The sequence below is a fragment of the Schistosoma haematobium genome, chromosome 1 (genome assembly GCF_000699445.3).
Source record: "Schistosoma haematobium chromosome 1, whole genome shotgun sequence".
Taxonomy (NCBI): domain Eukaryota; kingdom Metazoa; phylum Platyhelminthes; class Trematoda; order Strigeidida; family Schistosomatidae; genus Schistosoma; species Schistosoma haematobium.
Window position 1 is genome coordinate 56,166,784 of NC_067196.1, and position 27,248 is coordinate 56,194,031.

Consider the following 27,248-nt stretch of genomic DNA (forward strand, 5'->3'; position numbering starts at 1 on the left):
TATGAAAATTTTGTTTTTGTAAAAGTACTAATTCCGTGTGGAAATGTGAACACAGTTAATATAAAGGTTATAATACTAGATTACGTAATATGAATAATAACAATAACAATAGATTTAGTGATTATAATAAGATGATTAAAATGTTTTTGATATAATAATTAAAGGTCATAGAGGTGTACAAAAATAAACTGATATGATGAGCGTTCATGAATAAAACAATGAGAATATAAGACATAAGTAAAGAGGGAATGCAGTAATAATAATAATAATAATAATAATAATAATAATAATAATAATAATAATATTAATGGTAGGATAATCAAACTAATTAAGGCCAAGGTAACGATAACGATAAGACGTACTTCTTTTGTACGCATAGTTCTGGTTTAAGCTCCTGGATGGCAAGAGCTTCGGCTATTTTTAGAAGTTGTATACGAAGAAATCTGGGTAGATTTGAACGAATCATATAAACAACCTTAAAGTCAATTTGTGGATCTGTTGAATGGTTATAGTCGATTAGGTGTTCAAGAATAGAATTCCTAACTGCTTTCCTTTCACCCTTATAGAACCAGGCTGGGATATGTTCTCGTATCCGAGTTGAAAGTGAGCGCTGGCTACGGCCAATGTACCTTGCTCCACAAGAGCAGGTGAACTGGTAGATGCACATGGAGGCGACCAGACGCGGAAGCTTATCTTTTATGGATACAGAAAATAAGTTTCTACTAGTGAAGGATATTCGCAGTTTTGCCGCGTTAAATGTTCTTCTAATAGTTGTTGTTAGACGGTTTTGATTACGTCCGATGTTCGGTCACCTTTAAATTCCAGACTTATATAAAGGTTTTCTTTGGAACGGAACAACTAGAATTCTTCTCGCGACTACTTTTATTCATATTCTTTTCTATGAACCGTTCTGGGTAACCATTTTCCGTCAAAGTCTTCTTCAGGAATGCGAGTTCTTCGTTAATGCATTCCGTACTGCATATGTGATGTATGCGATGGCATAAAGAATGGATAAGGTTTCTCTTCCTACTTAACGGAACCCAGCTATAGAAGTTGGTTAGCTGGCCATTCCATGTTTGTTTTCTAAAGATGGATCTTTTAAAGAACCATTACTCGTTCTCATCAGACGTACATCGAGAAAAGGAATTGATTGGTCTTGTTCCCTTTCTAACGTGAAGTCTATGGAAGGGTGGCACGAGTTAAAGGTATATAGAATATCATCTAAATCAATATTATTGTCACAAACAACAAACGTGTCGTCCATGTATCTCACGTATAGGTGGAATCGATTGATCATTGAACGGAGTTGGTCGTTTTCTACTTTTGCCATGAAACAGTCTGCTAAAATTGGACCCAATGGAGACCCCATTGCGATCCCATCCCTTTGTCTATATATTTCATTATTGAAACTGAACTGGACATTAAAAGTACAGCGTAGCAATAATTCTTTCAAGTGTTCAGTTGGCAAACCTAGATCTATATTGTTAGAATCAATATACTCACATATATAACATATTGTTTCGGTTAAAGGTACGCTAGTGAACAAAGAATTAACGTCAAGCGAGAACATGTGTTTTTCGGAAGCATTAACGTCCTTAATACGATCAATAAATTGAAAAGTATCATGAATAGAATGTTTACATACTTGCCTTCTAACCGGTTCCAATTTTTCCGCTAACCATTTGGCGATTCTGTGGTATGGAGAACTTGACATGTCCAAAATAGGTCAAGCTTGCGTTAGTGAAATGTGAGATCAATTTTCTCGAAAGCTGTATCGAAAATAATGATTATCCTAAACGTTTCTGGAAGGCATTAAGGCGAAACCATATTCATCCCAATGCAAAAACACTCAAACGTCATGCACTCAATTATATCGATGCTATCAAATCTCGAAAAGTCGAACTAGATCGGAACATATCTCTAAGAAGTCACGCATTGTTTGAATTGTCGTTAGATGAACGTAAACAATTTGAGGACTATGTTACTAATGTTACAGAAAAACAGTCACAAAAAGCTAAACGTAAACACTTGGAAACATTGCAACACGTAGACGTGACTAAAAAGTTTCCAGAACATCCAGGAAAGTATGTATTTATTCATTCTTCTATTAAACTTTCGCCAGTCCAAATGCAGGCCTTATCATTGGGTCCCAAGTTCTGTAACAGCACCTCCAAAACCAGTAGACTTCATACACAAATACAATTCGAAAATCTATCAAATCAAACTCATGATCTTATGCCGACATCTCCACAAAATCTCCAGCACTTTAAGTCCACATTATTGGACTGCAGTCATGGATTCGTTAATGCACATTGTAGTAAGAATAACCTATTAACTAAGAACCACTTGGATCAGCTAATACTGTTGAAAAGAAATAAGGATTTAATCCTAAGTAAACCTGACAAAGGAGCTGGTGTAGTACTACTTGACCGCAAAGAATATTTGGATAAAATGAAGTTAATTCTAGAGGATGGTACTAAATTCTCCAAACCTAAAGAAGTTGATAAAACATTACAAATCGAAAAACAGCTAACAGATGTTGTTAAAAATCTTAAGAATAAGGGGGTAATAACCCAAGATTTATATAATCACATGCGTCCCATGGGTTCAGTCATCCCGCGCTTATACGTACTACCGAAAATACATAAGCCGGGTTTACCGTTACGACCTATTTTGGACATGTCAAGTTCTCCATACCACAGAATCGCCAAATGGTTAGCGGAAAAATTGGAACCGGTTAGAAGGCAAGTATGTAAACATTCTATTCATGATACTTTTCAATTTATTGATCGTATTAAGGACGTTAATGCTTCCGAAAAACACATGTTCTCGCTTGACGTTAATTCTTTGTTCACTAGCGTACCTTTAACCGAAACAATATGTTATATATGTGAGTATATTGATTCTAACAATATAGATCTAGGTTTGCCAACTGAACACTTGAAAGAATTATTGCTACGCTGTACTTTTAATGTCCAGTTCAGTTTCAATAATGAAATATATAGACAAAGGGATGGGATCGCAATGGGGTCTCCATTGGGTCCAATTTTAGCAGACTGTTTCATGGCAAAACGACCAACTCCGTTCAATGATCAATCGATTCCACCTATACGTGAGATACATGGACGACACGTTTGTTGTTTGTGACAATAATATTGATTTAGATGATATTCTATATACCTTTAACTCGTGCCACCCTTCCATAGACTTCACGTTAGAAAGGGAACAAGACCAATCAATTCCTTTTCTCGATGTACGTCTGATGAGAACGAGTAATGGTTCTTTAAAAAGATCCATCTTTAGAAAACAAACATGGAATGGCCAGCTAACCAACTTCTATAGCTGGGTTCCGTTAAGTAGGAAGAGAAACCTTATCCATTCTTTATGCCATCGCATACATCACATATGCAGTACGGAATGCATTAACGAAGAACTCGCATTCCTGAAGAAGACTTTGACGGAAAATGGTTACCCAGAACGGTTCATAGAAAAGAATATGAATAAAAGTAGTCGCGAGAAGAATTCTAGTTGTTCCGTTCCAAAGAAAAACCTTTATATAAGTCTGGAATTTAAAGGTGACCGAACATCGGACGTAATCAAAAACCGTCTAACAACAACTATTAGAAGAACATTTAACGCGGCAAAACTGCGAATATCCTTCACTAGTAGAAACTTATTTTCTGTATCCATAAAAGATAAGCTTCCGCGTCTGGTCGCCTCCATGTGCATCTACCAGTTCACCTGCTCTTGTGGAGCAAGGTACATTGGCCGTAGCCAGCGCTCACTTTCAACTCGGATACGAGAACATATCCCAGCCTGGTTCTATAAGGGTGAAAGGAAAGCAGTTAGGAATTCTATTCTTGAACACCTAATCGACTATAACCATTCAACAGATCCACAAATTGACTTTAAGGTTGTTTATATGATTCGTTCAAATCTACCCAGATTTCTTCGTATACAACTTCTAAAAATAGCCGAAGCTCTTGCCATCCAGGAGCTTAAACCAGAACTATGCGTACAAAAGAAGTACGTCTTATCGTTATCGTTACCTTGGCCTTAATTAGTTTGATTATCCTACCATTAATATTATTATTATTATTATTATTATTACTGCATTCCCTCTTTACTTATGTCTTATATTCTCATTGTTTTATTCATGAACGCTCATCATATCAGTTTATTTTTGTACACCTCTATGACCTTTAATTATTATATCAAAAACATTTTAATCATCTTATTATAATCACTAAATCTATTGTTATTGTTATTATTCATATTACGTAATCTAGTATTATAACCTTTATATTAACTGTGTTCACATTTCCACACGGAATTAGTACTTTTACAAAAACAAAATTTTCATATATATACGATTGTACAGCTTGATAATAAATTCGTTGAAAAGAGATCCCTTCGCTGAAATTCGTGTTTTAATTTTGATGTTTAAATGGGAATTATCTGTCAATTGAAGAAATATTTTTATGGTTATGATAGCAGATAGAAGACTGAATCTTCATTAACTTCCAGATATCATTACATAGTAATAATTCATACTATTTATGAGTTCTTATAATGCTTATTTTGTCCTATATATTGTATAAAAGTATGTTATTATTACTGAGTAGAATGGACCTTTTGTTGACCAGTTATACTGTATTTCACCCTAAATCCACCTGTGCGCTTCATGTCAATGTTTTGGTTTTGGTAACCAATATGCACTGTGCCAAATTTCACTAACTATACAGTAACGAACATTATAATTCTCCACTGTAACAGTTAAACAAGTATGAAATATGATTACATCATTCATATGAAGATAAAATGTTGACCTAGGTCACCTATTTAGTAAATACAAGTGATGTGTATCAATTGTCAGTTAAACATTGTCAACGATCGAATGTATGATATAATTATCCATACATATGATATTGATACTCTTACACCTGTATATATAATTGGTCAATTATTTAATCGTGCTTGTTAAATGTAGGTATTTATTATTTCTGCCAAGTACAGTTTTCCAGTTTCCTTATTCATAAATGCTTCAACCCAACATCATATTTGAACAATAAAATAAAAATTTCTATCAGCACAAAAACCAGAAATTAACAAAGTTAGGGCTAAAAATTTCGAATTAATGAAATAATAGTGATTTATTCTTTTACCTTCTTTAACTTTGATAAGTTTTGTAGTTTACAAAAATCCTCAGTAATTTATCAAAATGCTTTAGATTATCAATAATAAGACCATTTTCTGATTTAAAAATAAATGTTTCTTCAATAGATTATATTACTTAATTCATAAATTTCTGCATTTATATTTTAAAAAATTTCGACACAACAAAAGAAACACTACGGTAAAAAGAATTAGAGATGAGACTATAGTTTAGGAACAACCTTTGAGAGAAGCTAGACTGACCTTGAGCGTGTCCACTTAATAACCAGGATTAAATGAGGGTTATAAACCAGTGTGAGGAATTAGAATTAGAATTTACAGTTGATGATTAAGGTTAGGAATTAGATTTCGGTTTTTCATCACGAACTGACATCAGCTATAATGCCAAAACTCTGTTTATCCGAATGGATGAATGAATTTCGCGCCAAAATCCGAGACCTAATATCTTATACGTGGTCGGTTCGTCCATAAATTAGAGTATCGCCGAATTAGCACAAACTTTGAAGAATATACACAGACGATAAGACATATTTACATATTTAAATTTCACTTAAATATTCAACAAATATTAGGTTGTTATGGTTTGAAACTTATTTATTTGTTTGATCCGAATATCATCTACAATCACTTTTCAGAATTCATTTCAAAATAATCATAGGCGAATCAATGTAATCATTCATTGCAAACTATATTATAAATAAGAAAAGAGAATGTTAAAACAAAAAATTAACTGTCTTATTTTACAATTCATAATTGACCCATTAATAATCGGACTAAATTTATGAGCTAATTACACTTTAAATTCAAGAAATTATTGACAATTTAAAAATGTCAGGAAGTTTAAAAGAGAAAAAGCCTATGAAGTCTATGGCAATTGAATTCTTTGTTATTAATATTCGTTATAATAAGTAGGCAATATGATCATAACATGTCATATTAAATAATAATCTTATTATTACGTATGCCAATAAAAATTAGCAGTTAACTATCATTAAACAATGATGATTAGGCGTGGCTTTTCACTAAAACATTTTGTATGCTACAATTAAGGGAGTTTATACGCGTAGTGAGTCGTTGTGAATAAAATAAATTTTACCTACTCTAACCACAATTAATAGTAAGAATAGGAATAAGAATGTTTTCTCTCTTTGCATATACCTTTTAAGTCTGTTATTGACTAAATATTTCAATGATTGCTTTGCTTTTTTTAGATACTACAAATCATACAGAAATAACTTCAATGATAGATTTAATGACTAAACTTTGATTAAGCTGAACAGTTAAACTGCAAAAAAACATGTTTTACCAATGAAGAAAATTCCATGAACCAAATGCAGACAAGTAATCGAAGAACATGATGAATTTGAATACACCCAACTAATGGAATTAAACGAATAAATTATTTAGAATCAACTATAAAATCAGTGCAACAGAAAATCACTTATGTAAAATGACCGCGATTAGCATTTTCATCTCATAAGGCCGAAACCAATGATTATTTATTATTTTATTTATTTATTTGAACACATAAATACTGGTACAAGGGGGCAGTCAGTCAGTCAGCTACAACGTAGGACCAGGCACATATATGCATCGGTCCAGGTTGCCATACCTCATTAGCGCAGCAAGATGAACACCGGATTCATAGGAGTGGTTAGGTCAAAGATGGTAATATATAGGAGAAAGATTGCATATAAGGATATAGTACAGGAAGAAAGAATTAGTTCATAGAAAGAAAGATATGAAGTGATTTTAATCTCTTAGTTTAAGGGAAGACAGGGAGTGTATATACCGACACCATTGTGATCGATTCTGAGCCATGTCACACAGAGTCTCCAACCATCGGTTACGAAAGTCACGCGGACCCCAACCAAGTAGTCTGCATCTACCAACATGGCTCAGACTAGAGGTTAGTGCCTTCAAGCACCGATGCCACGTTTTGGTTTGGCCGCCCCTAATTCTCTTCCAACCATCTCTAACACCCGTTAGCATTGCACGATGTGGTAATCGGTGTTCAGGCATTTGTAATACGTGGCCCAACCATCTCAGTCGATGAAGGTTCACAACCTCATCAACTGATTTACCATCATTCCTTAACACCCTGCGTCTAACCTCACTATTACTTACCCGGTGATCCCAGCAGACGCCAGCAATATTTCTAAGGCATCTGTGGTCAAATACTAATAGCTTACGAGTGTCTTCTACTCTTAATGGCCATGTTTCGCTACCGTAAATTAAAACAGAACGGACTGCCGCGCAGTATACTCGTCCTTTTATTGATAGACGGATATCTCGCCTTCGCCACAGGTGACGTAAGTTGGCAAAAGCCAAACGAGCTTTTCGAATCCGTACTGAGATTTCGTCAGACACCAACTTATTAGGGCTGATCAGACTTCCAAGATAAGTGAATTTGTCAACGCGTTCGACTACTTCACTCCCTATCCTTAGTTTAAGTGTTAACGCAAACCAGTCCTGAAGCAAAAACTTGCATTTAGAGGGGGAGAAGCGCATTCCAAACATTCTGGCATTGTTGCTCAGCGCTACTAAAAGATTCTGCACTTGATCAGCGTCTTCACCAAACAGGACTATATCATCTGCGTATTCTAAGTCGATAAGTGGACCTCCTGGTAGGAGATCAATACACGAGAATTCAGTCGACGAGAATGTTATTTCCATCAGTAGGGGGAACCAGATATATATGCGCCACACAAAACAATGAGAATGGGAGAGAAAAAAAAAGGCAAGGTGCGTATAAGAAAAAAAGAACAATAACGACCACAAGTTAGTGTAAGGTAGTGTTAATAATAATAATAATAATAATAATAATAATAATGGGGGAAACGGAAAGGTACAATCAGAAGAAATCTTTCAGTTAAGGAAGATACAACCACTTCTTATGAAGAAATTAAAAGAAGGTTACAGCAGGATCGCCACTAGCTTCTAGTCTGAGCCATATCTGATAACGTCTCTAGCCAGTGTTGCACCATCTCTCGGACCCCAACCATGGAGTCGTGAAGGACCAACACAAGCCATTTCTTCGCAGTTTTCTTTGATACCCCGACACCATGTCATACATTGACCACCTCTCCGCTTTTTCCAACCAGTCCCAGCGTCGGTAAATAATGCACGACGTGGAATTCTCTGGGACGACATTCGTAGAACATGTCCAAGACACCGAAGTCGATGTTTCAAGATGGTGACACCAATTGGGTTATCGTCTCAAATAGAGTGGAATGACAAAAACCAATGGTAAAATGACATGTTTCCGATTAGATCTTCAGCCAGATTTTCAACATGTGCCATGAACACATCTGTTAACAATGGTCCTAACGGACTACCCATAGCAACCCGATCAATCTGGCGAAAGTATTTACCTTCAAAAGTGAACTGAACTTTGTCAGTATATAATAATTTATTATTTATTTGAACAAATAGATATTGGTACAAGGAGGCACCAAATACATATGCGCCACATAAATCTCATTTGATATGTGCGAGGGCTGTGATACTGCCCGGGTGCCCAGACCGAAGCAGATGGTTTTCTTAGGGGGCCACACCCGGAGCCTTCGACCTGAAGGTCTGATCCACAAGGCAATGTAGCATCGTGAGGAGATGCATTCCCATGGTAGCCGGTGACCGACGATTGATTCATACGCCATTTGTTCCGGCAGGATACTGGAGCCCATGTGCACCATTGGTTTTGAATCAGGGTTTTCCAACTCTCCTAGGTGGATCATCCATATCCACCAACCTGGTTAAAGCGCCGGACATTGGCTTTTCGTCCTCTCAATTTCGTAAACAACACCCCCGCCACGAGGAGGCAATGAGTAGGACTTCCCTGGCAGAGGCTATGTACGCGTGGCCATGTGAGAGCATTTCGAGAGGGAGAACGGACTCTCCCCACTCTTGGCCGTACCAGGGCATTTGGGGGCGTATATAATAATAGTAAATCTTTAAGAATTTTTAAAGGGACAGGTAATTTAATGTTGTTTAAAGATATGTAGTCACATAATATATTAATAGTCTTTATCAAAGGTTAAGTTGTGAACAAGGAATTCACATTAAATGAACACATTGTCTTTTCCTTGTTATTAATTTCACTTAAACGATCAACCAATACAAACGGGATTTGATAAGGTGCCTATTTAACAGGCTTGATCGTATTTGTACAAGTGACGCCATTGATGATGATGTCAGGTTGCTAAATAAAACATTAATGAGAAATGGCTATCCTCTTAAATTCATAAATAGATGGAAAGTTCATGGTGCAGTGAGACCTACTATAGCTTTGGCAGAGAAAAGGTCTGTCTACATCACCTTAGCATTTCGAGGTGATTCAAATAGCCTTTTATTGAAACAAAGGCTTACATCAGTCATTGACAAGATATATTGTGCAGCGGAGGTAATTATCAAGGAAACAAGGTCCATGCTTCATCGAAAACCTTAAAGATAATAAAACGATTGCGCCACATCCCACTGTGTTTACCAATTTACATGTGTGTGTGGTCACACATACATGAGGAGGAGTAATCGTGATCTCAAAATTAGGGTGTGTGAACATGTGCCTAAATGGTTGCAGAAACAAGTAGAATCAAATAACGCAATAAGAGTAGAGGATAAACATTCATCATCCTTTATTGCCAAACACATAGCTGAAACAGGTCATAAGAATTATCCTAACTCGGCTTTTCTGATGTTGTACATAAGTGTAAAAGGGTGTATACTAAGGCTTATTGAAGCCTTAGCCATACGAAAACTTAAACCCCCTCTGTGTATTTAAAAACAGTTTGTTCTCACCTTAAACCTATCCTGGTAATATTAGCTTATTATCCAGGTTTCTTTACTATCTTTATCTCCTCCCTCCCTTCATTTCTAGTCTAGTTGACCTTTTATTTTCTTGTATATAAATGTTCTTAACAAGTATATGTGTGATCAAATTGTTCGAAATGTATTGTGCTAATATATCACATATTTCTGATAATCTTCGTCTTCTTATTACACTATCGAAATTCATCAAAGGGACTAATTGCTTTAAATTTTTACTCAAGCTGGCATAACTAGTATTCTGCACGGAGAATCGGTTTACAAAACTTAACTGGTCTCTGATACAATTTATGGATTAAACGGTTAGAAGGATAAATCAGATTGAAATCTTGAAAATTCTTGAGAGTAAAATGGGAGTAATATTATAAAAGGTAAAAGAAAAATGAAGTGAAAACGGGAAGTGTGGACAAAAAGAAGATACAAAAAGTCTGTTACTACTGATTCAGAAGTGTTAAGGAAACTCGATATCTCTCCAACTTTTGAGTTATAGTTCCAATAAAAAACAGATTTCATTTCACAGTAACAATACTTGTAGTTTACGCTTTGTCAACGAATCCATTTCGGATGATATTTTTTTGAAACAATCACAATGAGAACGATATTGGTGAATGTTATGCATAGATTTTTATAAGGTTGTGCATTTAGTCAATAACTTTTATATGTTATAAATCAAAAATAAACAATGAAAATTACTAGAAAAACAAAATGGAAAATATTAGATGCCATCGCTCTAAATAAACATGTAATTATTTAGTTGAACAAACAACACACTGGTGTATTTTCATCTTATACTGATGACAAATCAATAGAAATGACCTCAATCCTTATCACTGATGTATATTTGAGATAGCAATGCTAGGGTTAATAAATCCACATTCTGCATATGGATATTTCAATAGAAAAATAATACAATAAATCCAGGAAATTTCATACTGAACTATTCGAATGTAATATTCTTGTTTTTGTGGCTTACGCTGCCAAAGGTCATGGAATGAAAGTTTTAGCAGAACTCACCCTGATATGCTTGTATCCAATATCCATATGGACGATCTGAATAATATGCGACAGCCAAGGACAGAGAAAGACTCGTGGATATACTAAGTGACAGACAAGCCATTGTGATTATCCCAGCAAAATATCTATACTCAAATTAAACATATATAGAGGGAAAAACATTGAATTATGGACTTTGATAACCATTTAACACAAAAAGTGAGTAAGGTTTAGTTGCATACACAAATGTAAAACAGATGAATTATTTTCCACGAAAATACTAATTTCAGGCTGTTTTTAATACATTCAATAAGTCAGCCATCTAATTCTCAAAAACGCGGATGGCAAATAAATACGAGTATATAAACACATAAGCCAATAGTAGATACAACAATTTGGTATACGTAAAGATTTACATATATATTTCTGGAAAACTAGGAAGACCACCTACGTAAAAAAATGTATACCTTTGGACAGAAGGGGAGGTAACTATGTAGATTATTAAAGACTAATGGTGGAGAACATTTGATTCAGGGAATAATTTGGTATCAATGATTCAAATATATTACAAAATTTATGTAAAAACTTACGTATAATTGCGACTACCTATACAATTATTAAGCCATTTACAATGATGATCAAAATCAGCGATACATTTGTTGCAACTTTTGCAGTGTTTTGTTCGGGAACTTGAGCTGAATAAAAGGAAACAAGTGCTTTTTAAACCAATAGGAATAAAACCTATTTATCACATATGATATAAATAATCTTACCAATTTATTTAGTTTTAGTTACATAAAACACTTTTTCTAGGTTTTTGGTAACTACTTAGTGTAAAATGAAGAACTTTTGGACAAAAAAAAGCCAATATGCATGAATCAGTACACAAGCACAAAGTGTTCAACGGTATCATGTTTCAAATATCATTTTCAGAACTACTTGCGAAAAAATAAACACGCATATTTGAAATTATACGCTTGAATGATTCCAATTCATTATCGGCAACACATAAGATTATGATGAACAGCTTTAATTTACTATGTCCAGCGAAAAATTGTTGGTGTTCGCACAAACTGGATTTTGCTAACCTTTCTTGACAATACATTTCACAAGATTTACGAACGAGTGCAAGCCAATGTGACTTACATGACAGTTTATATGATTAGTGACATCAATCTATACGAAAAGCCTAGTGCAGTGGGAATGTAAATACTGACTCTTCACTCTCATCCTTTAGATTAGATTCAAGGGATCAAGAGTGATTTATCAAATCGACAATTAACTTCAGATTTCGCGCATGGATAGCAATGCAGACTATACACATTCTAAGATAGTCAAAAATGAAAACATTACTCTGTGACGAAAACTAATCATAGTGCCACTAATATATTCACAAAAATATCCGTTCCACATCAATTTGATTTTCAGCACTAATTTTCGTTTTATGAGACAAATTATCGCTGTCAAGTTTAAGTCCTACAAGGTAGCTAAAAATCTGACTTGTCAATACTGTCCGCCTGACGTATATTTCTTAAGTTTGTCATTTGCGTCCACAACTTAGCGAAAATAAGAGAACCAACATTATGTGGGAAATACGAAAGCCTCGTTACTGAAGTATTCTGTATTATTAAAAATCGCCGTTCAGATAATAACAAAATAAAGTGATTTGTCTATTTATTTGGTGGCCCGAAAATTTTGCTCATGGTGACATTGTAAAACACCCAATGACATCCCTTCCCACGACAGAGAGAGTAGTATTATTCTAGTGGGTTACAGTGGATAGTCTTCTATGTAATATAATTCTGTAAGCCTAACTGGGAGTGACAGTTAAACGACAAAGATACAGATAATCTCTTATCATCTTTATCTGAGATACAACCAGCTGAATGCCACCACTTTTAATCCTTAGGCGGAAGATAGGGTTTAAAACATAAGTGCATCGATACTAGTCCGTTCTTAAACATTAGTTGGCAGTAGGTGAGATACTCAGCTTCTCAACTTGGGGAGTTGAGTACTGAAATCACACAAACAGGCCCAATCATCCATTACGAAAAATAAAGGCTTGAAAATAACATGTCAATAAACACAAAAAATACCACAGAACAGGAAATACTTACATTGGCAGCTCACACAAATTACAATAAAAGTTCTCAATCACATGTACATGTTTAGGATCCAAAGAGGAAACTTTATTTCCACGCGATTTTTGTTTTTCTCTGACAGCTGTATCAGCTGGATTAATACTCACCGCAATTATATTAAGAACAATATAAGCAGCAATACACACGGCATTGATCTAATGCATGAATTAAGGATGGATAGAGTTTATTACAATGAGACAATCGTGACAAACATCCTCACTAAAGAAAGGGGGAAGTACTAGGATCATAGAAATGACACAAAATGGTCCCTAAATAACAATAATCTCTGAACGTAACATTAATAACCAAAATAACATTTAAAGTACTATTTGGAAGTGTCTTCACTAGCTATTTTTTCCTGAACATTACTAAAACTATTGTATGTAAACATTTATACAGAACAGGGATGTCAGAACGCAACCCAAACCTAATCAGTGCAGGCAACTATGGGTCCCTATATTATTGTTCTTTTACGTCTATTGAAATATCCCACTATTGGCATACAGCATGTACAAGCAAATGACGACAGGTTTTAAAGTTGACCTCATTTAGCTGGAATACTTTAACCTATTCAGTCTACCAACATCTGCCATATTTTTTTATTAAACACAGCGTATGCACATTGAATGCTTTAATGACTGAATTGTTATATGAAGTAACTCCAACCAGCTATTACATACATTTGCAACTAGTTTTGACCTCCCCATGACCATACAAGTAACGAAATAGAACAAATGCATTTATAAGAACTAATCAAACATTTCGATTATTTTTCGTCGGTCTTAGTGTGCTAGGTGGCTTTTAGCTTAGTTAATCACACCCGGACAAAACACTAGGTGAGCTGAGGAAATTTCCCATGTCATATACCACAATATTTGGGGATCGATACTCATCAGTCACAATCGGGTATATGAAGGATACAACAAAAAGAGGAATCCTGGCTCGAATGACGATAGATGGGACGAGTATTCCAAAGTAGATTATCGAGAACAGAGCAGTAGCGAACCAGGATAGACATTGTAAAGGATGAATTGGCAACGACCATCCATTAATTCTGCTGGATGATTTTGTGTTTAAACTCATGTAAGCCTTAAGTATTTCTGAGCAAGTAGATTTGTCATAGTATGGGAACAAACCATATCCATGTTATTAAAACCGAACCACCAACCATCCAAATGTAATGAGCAACTCGATTGCTGCTAAAGTAAATTCTACGAAAGGACGAGTTTCAACTCAACTTCAAATGCCCAAAATAATAGTACCGGACCAAACAATCAATCCGAAATTGTAAATGAAAGGCTGTTTCTATCTTAACAGAAAACACCTGAAGTTACCGCCAACATAATTATCTTACGCTCTCCGAGGTCAAAAACAATGTCCAATCGTTCTATACAGCGGTTACGTTAGTAAAAGCAACTGCAGACAAAAGTATATTGATATGAAACAACGATCCATGAAAACGTTTAGGCATAAATCTCCGCACCAGTGAGTCATGTTGTAAGAAAAAATAGAATTTTTGCTCAAAAACACCACTGGGAAGAAATACCAAATTTGTATTTCCCAAGGGGCTGCGTCTACATTTCATAATATGTTTCCTGATCATGAGGGGTATATTTCTCGTTTCAGTTCTCTAGGAACTCCGAAAGATAAAACATCAGTTCATAGTAGTGTTTGATAATAATAACAACAACAATTATTTCCCTCAATACCTTTGGAATAAGAATTGAACATCATTTCGCAAAAATCCCATTACGGTTCTTTCAGGCACTGAACTCCCCGGTCTACAGATCTCAATCTCATGGACATTTGCATAGATATTTGTGCGTACTTTCATATGTTTAGTGAAATTAATAACTGATAAGTAATGAGGACCAGTCTTTGAGAACTGAATTATGAGATCAATACTCCATCCCAATTGAAGTCCTACCTAATATTCCGGTCCTCCACAGTCTGAAACTCTGTTGTTTTGGGTTAAAGAAGTTAGATTTACTTTTTAATTGAGACATCATTTAAATTATCCTTCTCTGAACCCTTTCTTAGGTTTTGGCATCGTTTCAAAAGTAGTAATAAGCGGTAGAGATTTCATTATGTAAAGCATTAATTAAATTTCGTAGGTGTGTATGAAAATCTCAGATGCATCCCAAAGTTACGAAGAGGAACACAGTTGAATATGCCACAGATATTTGGAGTTTGACAATGCTTTAACCAGTAACACCTTCTACTATGAATCGTACCCACCAAGTGAAATCAAAAGACAGGAGTGAGGAGGTTCGAAGATATATTTGACAGGCTATCAATATATCGAGAATCGACTGGTTTAGACTGGCTAGCGGTTGTAGAATAAGTTGAGCACAGAGTACCCACTCGTGCTCTGGTGTAGATGTGTGTTCAAGCGCCTCCAGTTAGGTTAGTCCACCCAAAGTGATGTGGTCAGCACCAGATGTCGAAGACTTACGGAGCTAGTGGGGTAATGATGACCTTAAGACACGGCTAGCCGGAAATTTAAAACGGACATGTCTGTCGTTGGTAAACACTCTTCTTATGGCTTACTGTGTTCAGGAGCGTTTGGTAGTCTTTCGTTACTATGAGGGGTCATGTGGTACACTATAGTGACGAAGAAACATGTACGATGAAAATTTCAACTTCGTCTGTTTTTCGTCTTTTCCAGCCGTCCTGGAGAAGAGGAAGAGAGGATATGTAAGCGTATGTCTAATTAAACTCGTACATACGTGAAGCCAAAAAGGAAAATAAACCTATATACATGCGTTTCGCAAACATGTCACAGCGTAAAAACGATTTTCGCACAAAGAATGTTTGGTTTTTAATAAAATAGAAATATGCACATACAAGCAAACACACTAACAACAAGAAGCCTTACCTTCGAATTTTTTTTAAATGAAAATAATAAATATATACAGGCAAATTGAAAATATTTTATTTTTGTTTCTTGACACAGTAGTACGTAAATTTCAAGACGAAACAAAATGTTATATACTGTCCTAAGTGAAGTACTCACTTGGGTGTTCCGGAAACCTAACTCTTCATTCAGAACGCGTTGTTTAGAGTCGGTTGTCAGAAACCACCAACACGTCGTCGGGAATGTTGATTATTGGGTGAGGCATCGCAATTGCGAGACCCGTGTCTTTCGAGTGTACCGAGGGAAAATCGACGTGGATGGGTCTCCTTCTCAATATGCTGCTTTGATAAGGTCGATGTGGATGTTATCGTTAGTTCCGTTCTTATCGATTGTATAGTACTTAAGTTCACGCTGAAGAACTTTGAAGGGTCCTTCGTATACCTTTTTGAGAGGTTGTAGAAGTGAGTAGCGACGTACAAACACGTGTGTATTACATTGTAGGACAGGTTGAACGAAAACATCAGTTGATTGCGGTCGAGTGGAAACAGGTTTCTCTGAACGCATTGCGTTTGTAAGCCTGTTCGTGTTCATTGGTATGATCAGATAATTAAAATAAGAACAGAGTTCCTATTATTCAAGGGACATTATTGTACCCAAAGAAAAAGACAAGTTGATTCGATATGATAATCAGTAATAATGAAATTCAGAGTGGCTAAGAGTAGTTTGTATACCCATGTCGAAGACAAGGAGAATATAGTGGGCACAACTGGAAGCATTGTATCTGGTAATCACACCAGCCTCAAAATTATGTACGACTGAAATAGTCATTTCATAGAAATACAGCATTCAATTTTTTGAGAGATCGGCGACCAACTCCTAACTAATAACAATATGAGGAGTGTAATTAGCCACCGGATACAAACATCAATCATTCCCAAAACAAGCTGAGTTCGCGCTTCTCTGACACCAACAGAGAGTAGAAGCAACCAGTTCACACGGTCAACCAAAGTACATTAGCCTAATATGGCAGCCACCAAAAGGCAATATGGTAAGACTAATTTATGCCCAACCCTTGAGCGAAGCCAGACTGACCTTGAGAGTGTCCGTCAAAGAAGTACAACCAAATGAGGGTTATAAACCAGTGTGAGGAATTAGAATTATAATTTACAGTTGACGATTAAGGTTAGGAATTAGATTTTGGGTTTTAATCACGAACTGACATCAGCTATAATGCCAAAACTCTGTTTATCCGAATGGATGAGTGAATTTTGCGTCAAAATCCGAGAACTGTTACCTTATACGTAATTGGTCCGTCCATAAATTATGGTCTCGCCGGCGATGTTAATTAAAACAAACGTTTATTAATCGACTCAATAAGCAGTATAATGTTATGATAACAGGTAAAAGTAAAACAATGAACGTGATGTGCTCAAATACAGGAGGCGACAGAGAAAGTATTACGTACAAAAGGTAACAAGGTAATGTTGCCACATGGAGTGCATGCATGAGGCTTTCCCACACAAATATAAGCGTTCAAACAATAATTCTCATACAATTTGAATTCCATAAAGTAGATAAATTGCTAAATCACACCACATTTGTTTCTATTCAAAATAACGGAGACGTGTCCCCGTCGATCAGGGAACACTAATCTGTCCTTTTCGGTTCAAAGAGTAATAATCAAGTCAGGGCAATTTGAGGTAGCAGTTGATAGAGTAAGAAATCAAGTAAAAACAAAATTAATGTGGTCCGTCAAACATAAAACTATTTGAAACGTCTAAAAGGCCGAATTGCAATAAAACTAATTGGTAACAGTTCCGGATGCGACCAAAATTTTGAAATCCTAGGAGTGGAGGAGTCTAAATAACAACTTTACATCTAAGAGTAAAAACGGTTATTTTTAAAAAGCTTGTACAATCAGAGATATTTGCCAATTAGCATACAAATACGTACGAGAACATGTAAAACAAAACACTGGGAGATTATTACAGACTTTTCATTCACTTCGTAACTAGTGAACTAGTCATGTTTGTGCTTGGCTTGTCACGATCTTCTTTAATCTTTGTCAAGTAGTTAATGCTTATTCATAATGCTCAATTCATTTCTGTTCCTAGTTGATCTTACGAGTTTATTTTTGTAACAGTAACTACACGTTTTGGAAAAAGTATTGTTCCGATATATTCTGTCCATCTGTAAATGTACGTCCTATCCACTTCCATCGTCTTTCCTTTATTTTCTCTTCACCTGTAAGCTGGTTTATTTTCTTCCACAGTAGGCTGTTGCTGATGGTATCCGGTCAACGAACAATGAATATTTTGCGTAGACGATTGTTTATAAATACTCGTACGTTTTGGTGGTGGTTGTGGTATTGCCCCAAGTTGGCTGCAATTAAACGCAACTCAATTTCGTAAATGTGCCCTTCAGCTTAGCAACCAATCAGAATAAGGCGGGAATTTCTACATCCGCCATCTTTGTAGGCAATGGCGGTCGGCTTTCTTCGTTCTGTGCTTCTTTCAGCTAATTCTTTTGTGTAGCTATGTAATTTAATGTCTCAGTGTGCTAAAATACCGCAGTTAGTGTAATGTTCTATATGTTGGTGTGAAGTTTATTTCGAATCAGCGATGTTTTCTGGGTTTTCGCTGCTTCTACTCAAGTCAATGTATTTCTTCGGGCAATCTGGCTAGTCTTGTGTTATAAAATGTCGGCCGGCTTTCTTCGTTCTGTGTTTTTTCCGCTATTTCTTTTGTGTAGCTACGGAATTTGATGTTTCAGTGTTCTAAAATCCAGAAGTTAGTGCAATACTCTGAACGTTGGAGCAAATTTTTTCCTGATTTTGCTTTGTTTTCTGGGTTTTACCTGCTGCTAATGAAGTCACTGTATTTATTCAGCTAAGCTGGCTAGTACTAACATAAGACCTTACGGTTTTAAACGACAATCGGTTATGTTTTACCTTGTTTTCTAGATATCCGAAGCCGAAGTTCGTTTTTATTTAGCTAAAATAATTGTTGCTGCCGCCTGTGACTCTAACTGTTCGCATGTTCGTTCCCAACTGTCCTTTATGATTTTATCGGCAAAATGAAAGGAAACAATCTGAGTTTTTTAATTTTCTTCAGTTTTATCGACAACACTATCCCACCAACGAGTCAAACTAATACAGAGTGCCCAGCAGTAGGGTATATTGGTACTGATTTCGAAAGGACCCAGACTTCCGACAACTATAGGTAAAGTCACAGATGCTACCAATCTATTGCAGAGGGTTTGTTATGAAAAATATGCCATATAACAGTAATAGAGGGGTTGTACCCATTACTGAGTAATGGGTACAACGCACTGATCAGTGCGTTAAAGCAAGCTTTCAGTTTCAGTTTCAGTTTGGGAAGGACAGGAGGCTCGATGGCCTATGTTAGTCCCGGCAATGGTGGTCTCTCAGTTGATCCAACTTTCTTTTGAAAGAGTCGACGGATGGAGCCTCAACCACGTGCTGAGGTAGTGAATTCCACTCGTTGATGATTCGATGGGAAAGTCGATAGTCAGCTGACAAGTAATTTGTTCTCGGCTTGTGAACTCTTTTGGAGTGTCCTCGTAAATTCTCTGTTTTGGAAGACAAGAAAAATGAGGGCATATCAGGTGCAAATTTATCACTAAGCAATTTGTAGACTGTAATCAAGTCGCCTCTAGTTCTGCGATATGACAACGGGAAAAGGTTCAGCTTGGCCAGTCGAGATTCATACGGAAGCTTCGCTATTCCGGGAACCAGCTTAGTTGCCGTTCTCTGAACCTTTTCCAGAAGCTCACTGTCTTTTTTAAAGCAGGGGCTAGCCGCTTGTATGCACTACTCAAGTTTAGGACGAACAAACACTGTATACAAAGTCAAAAACGTCTTAGCGTCGACATGACTAAAAGCCCTACGTATTGACCATAACGTTCTAAAACTTTTGGCGGCTATTGCACGGCAGTGTGCAGTAGTCTTTAAGTCTTGACTAACGATAACTCCTAAGTCATTATATGTCTGGACGACAGGTAGCTCAGTGTTATTCATCGTGTATGTATCTGTGCCTTGATGACCGATATTCATCACAACACACTTGGAAGTATTTATCGGCAACTGCCATGTTTGGGACCATTCAGATAATTTCTTCAGGTCATTTTGGAGTTCTAAGCTATCACCCTCACATCGTATCGTTCTCCATATCTTGACATCGTCAGCATATAGCAAGACCGATGATGATAGGAGACAAGGAAGGTCATTTACATACAAGAGGAATAGCACTGGCCCCAAAACTGTACCCTGGGGCACTCCACTAAGCAGAGTTTCCCAGCTAGATAACTTTGAGTTCACCCGAACTCTTTGTTGACGCCCAACTAAGAAGTCTTTTATCCACATCAATAAATTGCCTCCAATCCCGACTTTTCTTAACTTATATAACAGCCGGTTGTGCGGAACTTTATCAAAAGTTTTACTGAAATCAATGAAGGCGACGTCTACACGTAGCTTTTGGTCCTTAAGAGCACACCAGCTTTCACGAGCCACTAATAAGTTAGTGAGACAAGAATAACCTATTCTGAAGCCGTGCTGCTTCTCCGAGAGGATCCGGTTTTTATCGAGATACTTAAACAGTTCCTTCCGAATAATCTTTTCTAATATTTTAACAACCACACTAGTTAGGCTAACGGGGCGGTAGTTCTCAGGTCTGTGTTTCGTGCCTGTTTTGAAGACAGGACTTACTATGGCATTTTTCCAATCTTTCGGTAAGCGACCCTGCGTAACGGATAGGTTAAAGCATGTACTTAAAGGGCTTGCAACGAAGTTAGATAATTCCTTCAGTAGCCTAGGATGTAATTCATCGGGCCCCGTGGATTTACCTATGTCAAGCTTATTTAGCAGACCAAAGACATCGAGTTCTTTAATGGTCACGCTATCCAGTGTATGTATGGGGGGATCTGTATACGCTGACGGGAAGGGCACTTCTATGGTATACACGTTGCTAAAGTAGTTCGAAAACGCTTGAGCCTTACCAAAGTCGTCCTCCACTAATGATGAAGCAGTACTGTCTCCCCATAGAGCAAGAATATTTCCTTTTCTCCTTGTCCTTTGGTTTATACAGGAATACAAGCGTTTAGGACATTCTATGGATTCCTTAACAAGTTTTTCTTCGTACAATTTTCTAGACTTACGGAGGGTCGAGGCACAAGTGTTCCGAGCCTTTCGATACTGAGATTTTGACTCATCAGTCCCCAGTAACCTAAATCTATCCCACGTTTTCCTTTTCTTACGGAGAAGGATACGGACCTCCCTACTGAACCATGGTGGTGAGTTTTTCGGCCCCTTTGGTATAGTCCAAGGGGTGTGAGGTGTGGTAACTTTTAAGTATGAATTTCGAAATGCGTCCCAGGCCGTTTCAATGGAGGACTCTGGGTCTATTGTCCAATCTATTAACGATGCTGAGTGCATGATATCTGGTATGTTTGCTTTCCAGACGTCAGGTCTGGACTGGACTGACGCGTCCTCATGACTGGCAGTTATATGGAAGTCGAAAGTTAAAACTGCGTGGTCACTTTTACCTAAGGGTGGCATATGATGGAGGTTCGCAACATCATCCTCATAGTGAGTCAGTATAAGATCTAATAAGGATGATTCAGTGTCCGGATCGTACCTTGTCGCTTCTTTCACATGTTGCACTAGAGCACATGTGATAACCGCATCAACTAGTTCCTGCTCGAAAGAATTCTCCGACGATTTAGTTCGCAGATTTTCCCAGTCTACCATAGGTGCATTAAAGTCCCCTAGGATTAGACACCGACCACTTTGTGATCAAGTATTGAGACTGCTTAACAGGATCTCATTTGCCTCACAGCTTGGACTGCGATAGACCAAACCAATCAGCAGCTCTTGTCCCTTGCATTTTAAGCGAAGACTAACTAATTCACACATCCCACTCTCATGGGATACACTATCGATAATGGTAAATGGGATGGCAGTCCTAATGAATAGAGCTACTCCCCCTCCTTTGCGCTTTTGTGTTCTGTCGGCCCTTACTAACGTAAAGCCCTCGAAATCAAGTTCTATACTATCTATAGCCTGTGTCAGCCAGGTTTCTGTTACTGCAATTATATCTGGCTTTGTAGATTCAATCTGTACACTTAGTTCCGATCGCTTATTAAGTAAGCTTCGTGCATTGGTGTAACAGATCCGAAGCCTGTTTAAGTGCCTTCGTGCTTCACCCAGAGTGGCTTCGGCATCATTCTCTGTCGAAGTCTTACAATCCGAAAATTTACAATTTTTAGGTCCTTTTCGCCAGCGTCTAACCTATGTTGTAGTTCTTTCTCGGCTTCCCGTCTTTTAACACGGTCTGCCAACGGTAGGTCCTTTCGGATAAAGACTCCTGAACCCTTTAATTTGTGTCCATTTTGTAAAATTAGGTCACGTTCGTTCGAAGAGTTGAATACTACTTTAAGCAGTCTGGAATGATTTGGTTTCGAGTCCGTTAGACTCCCTAGTCTGTACACCTTTATCAAGGTGACCCCAGTCATATTTTGAGGCATGAGTTGATTAAGCAGCTGCCTAATCAGTACAATGTCATGCTCAAAACGAGCTTTAGGTTCAGAGCTATCGCTCTCCTTAATTCTATGAAAAATAGCTGATCTGTCGCTATGATCAGCTTTCGAGTTTTCAACCACTTTTACGGGGGCAGGTTTCCCTTTTATATCAATACTTTTCTTCCATACAACCTTTACCCATTCGTCAACGGTGCTGGTAGAAGCAATAACAGTTGCGTCAAACCTAGTGTTGGGTTTTGGGGGGTTGTCGACGACCTGAGGGGTCGTGTTATGTTTACCATTTGAAACCGATCGAGCCTTGCGATTGCGGCTCCTAGGTGTTTCCTGTTGGATCCCATCCGGGAGACGGGGAACAGAAGACCCTACTTTTCTTGAGCTTTTTTTTAAGGCAGGCCTCTTTGGAGACTGCTTTTCCTTCTTTGACGGGCGTGAGTCATCTATCACCGGACTAACCTTAGTTTCCTTCACGTTGATTTGCGTGTCGACAGATCGAGTGCTGTTTGACGCGTTCCGACTATGCTTGCTAAAACACTTCTTTGCAGCATCAACCAGTGAGATGGCCTCGGTTAGCAAACTGTTTGCATCCGAGCAGCACTGTTGACAAAGCCACACAACCCTTCTTACTGAACCGTTTGAAAGCAGCAGGCGTTAAGTTCGTGCAAACTTCGTGGTACCAGCCTTTGCACTCGTCGCACTGCATGCCGCTTTCAACAGGATAACGACAACCCGGACGTTGACAACTGCTTTTTTTACACTGTCCGGTCATTTAGGAGGGGTTCTTTTTTAAACTGTGATGATACTCAGAACAAAAAAATTTATCAATGACCAAAAGTGAAGGGCTGTAGATTGCTAGGACCAAAAGTACTAACAGATACAGTTGAAAAAGAGGTACTCATGAGTACCAACGACAAAACAGTAAAAACGATACTTTAGTCGAATACTTTAACTGAAATAAATTCAATTAAAGTGAAAACAGTAGTCTTGATACGTAATAAACGATCAAAACAAAGAAATTTACTCAGCGAGGAAAAATACCACTGTCCTTTTTAAATAGCGCGCGTTGAAAAGCCGGAAATCTGCTACCAGTGTCTAGTGTATGTTTGCTGTTTTGGCCATAAAAGGAAGCCGAAGGGTCATGATCAGGGAGTAAAAAGGTAATTAACAGTTATTAAGCTCACTTTTTTATAGATTATATTTCACTACTCGCAAATTTGTGTTTTCTTACGGTATGATACCAACTGGTACCTAATATGTTCACCCTTATGATGAAAAGTACCTGCAAATTTTCACCTTCATATTCGAATTATTTTTGGACAACAGTCTTACAGTCTGAGTGCTTCGTACGCCCCGAGAAACTCTATTTCTACAACATTCGTAGTTCCAGCATAACTTTCTCACGCAGAAAGTTCAAATTAGACACTAGTCTTTCTAATATCCGTATTCTCTATTTCAGTTAATCGATGAAGACATGTACCACGTGCATCTGCTGTATACTGCCATTTTACTCCAATTCTGACTGTTATATCTTACTTTTGAATAATAAAATTGCTATATGCTGCAAATACAGACTTATTTGTTTTGATGGAGGTAGGGGGTTCATGGGATTTTCAGCAGGACCGTATTAATATTCTCACTAAAGAGCTAAGCGAGTGCGTAAACCAGTTTAAGGTACCATACGGGGTGCATTTTAGTTACTAGTGTTGCATTAGTGTGGGTAGGGGCATTGCTTGTTTGTCATATGGCATTTGAATTAGAAGCTATAAGATAAGAAGCAGGTACGGTTAGGATGTGTAACGCGTGTCCATCCATCAGCTGGCGTGACAACCCATGGTGGTTAGAATAAACTATGAGAGGACCCGAGTCTATAGGTCTCCCAAGGAAATGGCGAAGATATCCACCAAATCACCTTATGAAGAGCGCCTCCAATCACTTAACCTCTACTTATTACAGTATAGACGTCTTAGAGGTGACCTAATGGCTTACAATAACCTTAACACTTCTGGACATCCCTTAAAACACCTAATTAAGCTTAGTTCCAACACTAACCTAAGGGGTAACACCCAGAAACTAGAGACACAACATAGCAGAACGGACTGTAGGCACAACTACTCCTCCTTAAGAGTTGTCAAATGCTGGAATTTTCTGCCGGCCGAGCTAGTCCAAGCGACTTCCCAGGAGTCCTTTAAGAGGCAACTGGATTTATTCTTAAGGACTAAGTATAGTATCATACTATGATTTGCCGATTTCTTTTTCCTCTTTCATTGTTAACATACCTAGTTTCCTGCCTTGAGGTATTGGTGATCCCCTGCTACTAGACACGGAAGCCTGTTAAGCGAAAGCTTCTTCTATTCAGTCCACAACCATTTGAACACATGAACTAGGTGCTGAGAGGCTCGCTTATCACAAGTTTCTTGCAACGATTAAGTAGATAAAACAAAGTAGCATTAGATTTAAAAATTTATTCAAGAACTTTCATTAAAAATCGAATATCAAACAAACGTTTAAACCAAGTTCCCGTTTAAAAGTTGTATTGGTAATGTGAAGCTGCAGTTTTTGTTGTTTTTTTCCAAGCGAAAGAGTAAAAGAATTCAAAAAATACTGGAAGTGGTTGTGAGACTAAAATGGAAGTCCAGCATCCTTTTTATAATCTGCTGTTCGTTGGATCTCCCGTAAACAGTTCCATAGGGCCATAGTTCCAAGGGCGAAACAGTTTTTAATGTCTGTGAAGGCTCACTACTGTTGCATTCTATATGAAAAAATGGTGATGAATTTAGTCAGAAATGTGGAATATATAAATAACGAAATCACGTTTTTTAGCAAAGAATTTATTCAGTTGTGATTTACCTTGAGTTTGTAGTGACTCACATTTATCACGAGAACACGACTGGTTTAATAAAAACAATTATTATTATAACCAACTGTACCAGTGTTTGTTTTAATGTGCTTTTGTTTGACTGTGCTAATGACAGCTATTTTGTGCTTCGTTTCCTTTACTTACACTTTGATTGTAACTTCGCGCGAATTCGGTTACGTTCTGTAACCAAGCTTGTATTCTGGCACGATCTCGGTATCCTTTCGATGCCACGAGATCGCCAGCGAATACATCTCGACTTGGTCCATTAATTGCCTTCTGGTATTTGACTTCTCGGGGATTTTATGGAGTCATTTGGAACGAGCTTCTTACGCCTTCTGATCTATTTGGCATGTGTTTCTTGGTAGCGGTGTTCATAGTTAATCTCAACTCGACGCCACGCTACAAGTTCATGAATATTAGATAAGGTCAGCTACTATTACTTGCGCAAAGCATAACATGGGCTTAGTACTGAATTGCAATGCTTTTATTATTTTGCTCCCATTCAAGTATTCCCATGCATCTGCGTCTAGTTTAACAGGAAAACATACGAGCAGAGTAAGTGTCTGATAAACTAAAAGTCCCAGTTGTCAGAAAGATTCTTAACATTTGTCCACAGTCAGCTGCATTTAATTGAGACACAGAACACTCATCTTTTAAGACTGTATACTGCTGTTTTGCGGGCAACTAAAAGCTCAGACGCATAGCTATCTTGCTACCGATGTTATTGCTGGGAAAATTGTTTAGTGACAGTGATCATGAAATATGGTCAGTGATAGATGTACAGTCTAGAAATAAACACCAAACATACTTATCGCTATCTTATAATGTATGACAGCAACAGCATCAAAGGCACGTTTTTTCCTATTTTTAATCAAACTGATCTGAATCAGTACACTCATCAGAAACAGGCAACTCTACTTACTAAACTGATCTGTTTCGTTACAGGCTTCAAGCACCATATTTAAGTATACCATAATTCTTTCAACTAAATTGAATTATACGACAACCAAGAATACTAAACTAAACAAGTGTCATAATTATTGTTTCATTTGCAAAGACATGTTGCTCAAAGTAGATAAATGGACATAATTCAGCCGATAAAACCAGAACACGAAATATAGGCCAGTTGAACTTACCTAACAGAAGACAAAAAATGTATATATTGCTTTCCGACTGAAGACAACAGTCAGTTGTTCATAGAAACATAGTTTACAGTACAACAAACCTTTCTTCAGTAACATTATGCACTAACAGTCTATCTGGAAACAATCAACTATGTGAATAAACTCACTATGACTTGAGATATCATCCCAGCGTGCAATGGACGTACAGTGTAACGCAGTCAGACGTGGCGAATAAAAATTAGAAACAGAGCAAAATTAACTACATAATCTAGTTATTTAATCAAAAATACATTATGAAATGACAAAATCTGTGGTTACTTGAACGCACAAATGACAGCGTGCGATACATTAAGTTTACATGGTTGCGTTGCGGATAAGATCACCCCCCCCCAAGTTTCAGCTACTCACAGTAGAACTGCCTTGATATTCATAATGAAGATTCTGAGTTTGATGTTGGCTTGCAGACAGCTGTTTCTATATGTTCCGTTTGTTTCATATGTTTTCCAATTGCAGGAATGCGGCCCTTGCTTCACCAAGCCTGCCATTCGAGTATATTAAGCTGACGAGTGTTTAATAGGACGAAATGAACGTCATAGATTCCACTGCTAGCAACTATCCATCTCTGCTTAATAAACTTCATACGCAAGAATTGTGCTCAGTACCCTATTGTAAACCATTCGCTGTTAAAGCTTGAAACTGACTCTCGACATAATGTAAAAAAT

The 27,248-nt window shown here is 37.3% G+C and overlaps 1 protein-coding gene across 1 annotated transcript in view; it reads right to left on the reverse strand.

Annotated features, from left to right (window-relative positions):
- ZDHHC11 (putative palmitoyltransferase zdhhc11) overlaps positions 1-14,508 on the reverse strand; it is a 28,348-nt gene extending 13,840 nt beyond the window's left edge. The window contains exons 1-5 of the mRNA XM_051209136.1: positions 14,270-14,508; positions 14,055-14,233; positions 13,110-13,288; positions 11,583-11,687; positions 11,014-11,138 (exon numbers count right to left, since the gene is read on the reverse strand). Of these exons, the coding sequence (XP_051074565.1) occupies positions 11,014-11,138; positions 11,583-11,687; positions 13,110-13,288; positions 14,055-14,216 (571 nt within the window). The 5' untranslated portion in view covers positions 14,217-14,233; positions 14,270-14,508. The remainder of the gene's footprint in view (positions 1-11,013; positions 11,139-11,582; positions 11,688-13,109; positions 13,289-14,054; positions 14,234-14,269) is intronic.
- Positions 14,509-27,248: the final 12,740 nt, after the last annotated feature.